A 1,249-nucleotide genomic window follows, 5' to 3' on the forward strand; every position below is an offset into this window, starting at 1 on the left:
ACTCAGGGCTATTTTTTCCTCCGTAGCCGACCCGAGTTCGGTCTCCTTACTTTTACTTCGTGGTTATAGGCGTTACAGCGTGACTATTTGCCGTTGGACATTTGAGCCTTACGTGATTTACGTGATTTTACGTGAATTTTGGCGAAAGAAAGCTTGTTTATAGTACACATAAGCCTGTTTATAGTGTATATAAGTCTGTTTATAGTGTATACACTATATATAATGTGTATATAGTGTATTTAATTTCTCGAAAACAATGAGTGTTTGTGGAGTAAAAAATTGCTCTAATTCATTCCGTAAAACAAGAATGAAAAGCCCTACAATCAAATATTTTACGTTTCCAAAAGACTCTAAATTTATTGAGGCATGGCGTAAAGTATGCAGAGATGAAATAAATGTGACGTATGGTAAGATGACATTGATTTACATTAATATATTAGGAAATTAATTGCAAATATAACATATATTTTATTTTTTAACAGCAAGGATATGTTCGAAGCATTTTGAGTCCTGGTGCTTTGAGAAGTCAGCACAACAGGTTGCTTTAAACTATTCACCTTTAAGAGGACGGAAATTACGAGTGGACGCAATCCCCACACTGCATTTATGTTCGGAATCGCATATGGCTGCAGAGATACATAAGACAACACAATCCATTGATTGTGCATCAAAGAAAACTCCTGAAGCAATGCAGAAGGATATCCAACTGATAAATTCACAAATAGTGTTGGACAGTGCTGATGTGGCATCATCCGAAGTTTTTCATGTAGAAGCAGAGAATACTGATTATGTACAACAACTGAAGACAACTCCAAATCCAGTATTCAATAATAATACCGAAGTAGCAACATCATCTTCCACAATAATGTAAAGTATCAAATCTATTAAAGAAATCTTGTATAGGATGTCCCATAATTATTAACACTGCATTCATGTACAGATACAGTGAACTAAACTGAATCAAAATGTCTTCTATTATTATTATGCTTTTTTTGTCTTCTATTATTATTTTATTTTCGTAATTACAGCAAAAATCTACAAAAAGAACTTGATGAATTGAAGAAAACACTTGCACTGTCAAATAAGAGAAGAGAAAAAGAAAGGATTATGGAAAGAAAAGAAATGGAAAAACAAATGGAACAACGTATGCGAGAAGTTCTCAGCCAAGTTTTTACATCAGGTCAGATCAAAGTCTTGATGAATCCAACAAAGAAACGTGTAACTTGGTCATCAGAAGATATTGCAAACG

The 1,249-nt window shown here is 33.8% G+C and overlaps 1 protein-coding gene across 1 annotated transcript; it reads left to right on the forward strand.

The window, feature by feature from the left end:
• Nucleotides 1–307: 307 nt before the first annotated feature.
• Nucleotides 308–871, forward strand: LOC108731197 (uncharacterized). The gene is made up of 2 exons (XM_018461396.1): nt 308–407; nt 483–871. Exons 1-2 carry the CDS (start codon nt 308–310, stop codon nt 869–871), a joined length of 489 nt encoding a protein of 162 aa, XP_018316898.1.
• The last annotated feature ends 378 nt before the right edge of the window (nt 872–1,249 follow it).

The sequence above is a fragment of the Mycetomoellerius zeteki genome, unplaced genomic scaffold (assembly GCF_001594055.1).
Source record: "Mycetomoellerius zeteki isolate Tzet28-1 unplaced genomic scaffold, Tzet1.0 scaffold1211, whole genome shotgun sequence".
NCBI lineage: Eukaryota > Metazoa > Arthropoda > Insecta > Hymenoptera > Formicidae > Mycetomoellerius > Mycetomoellerius zeteki.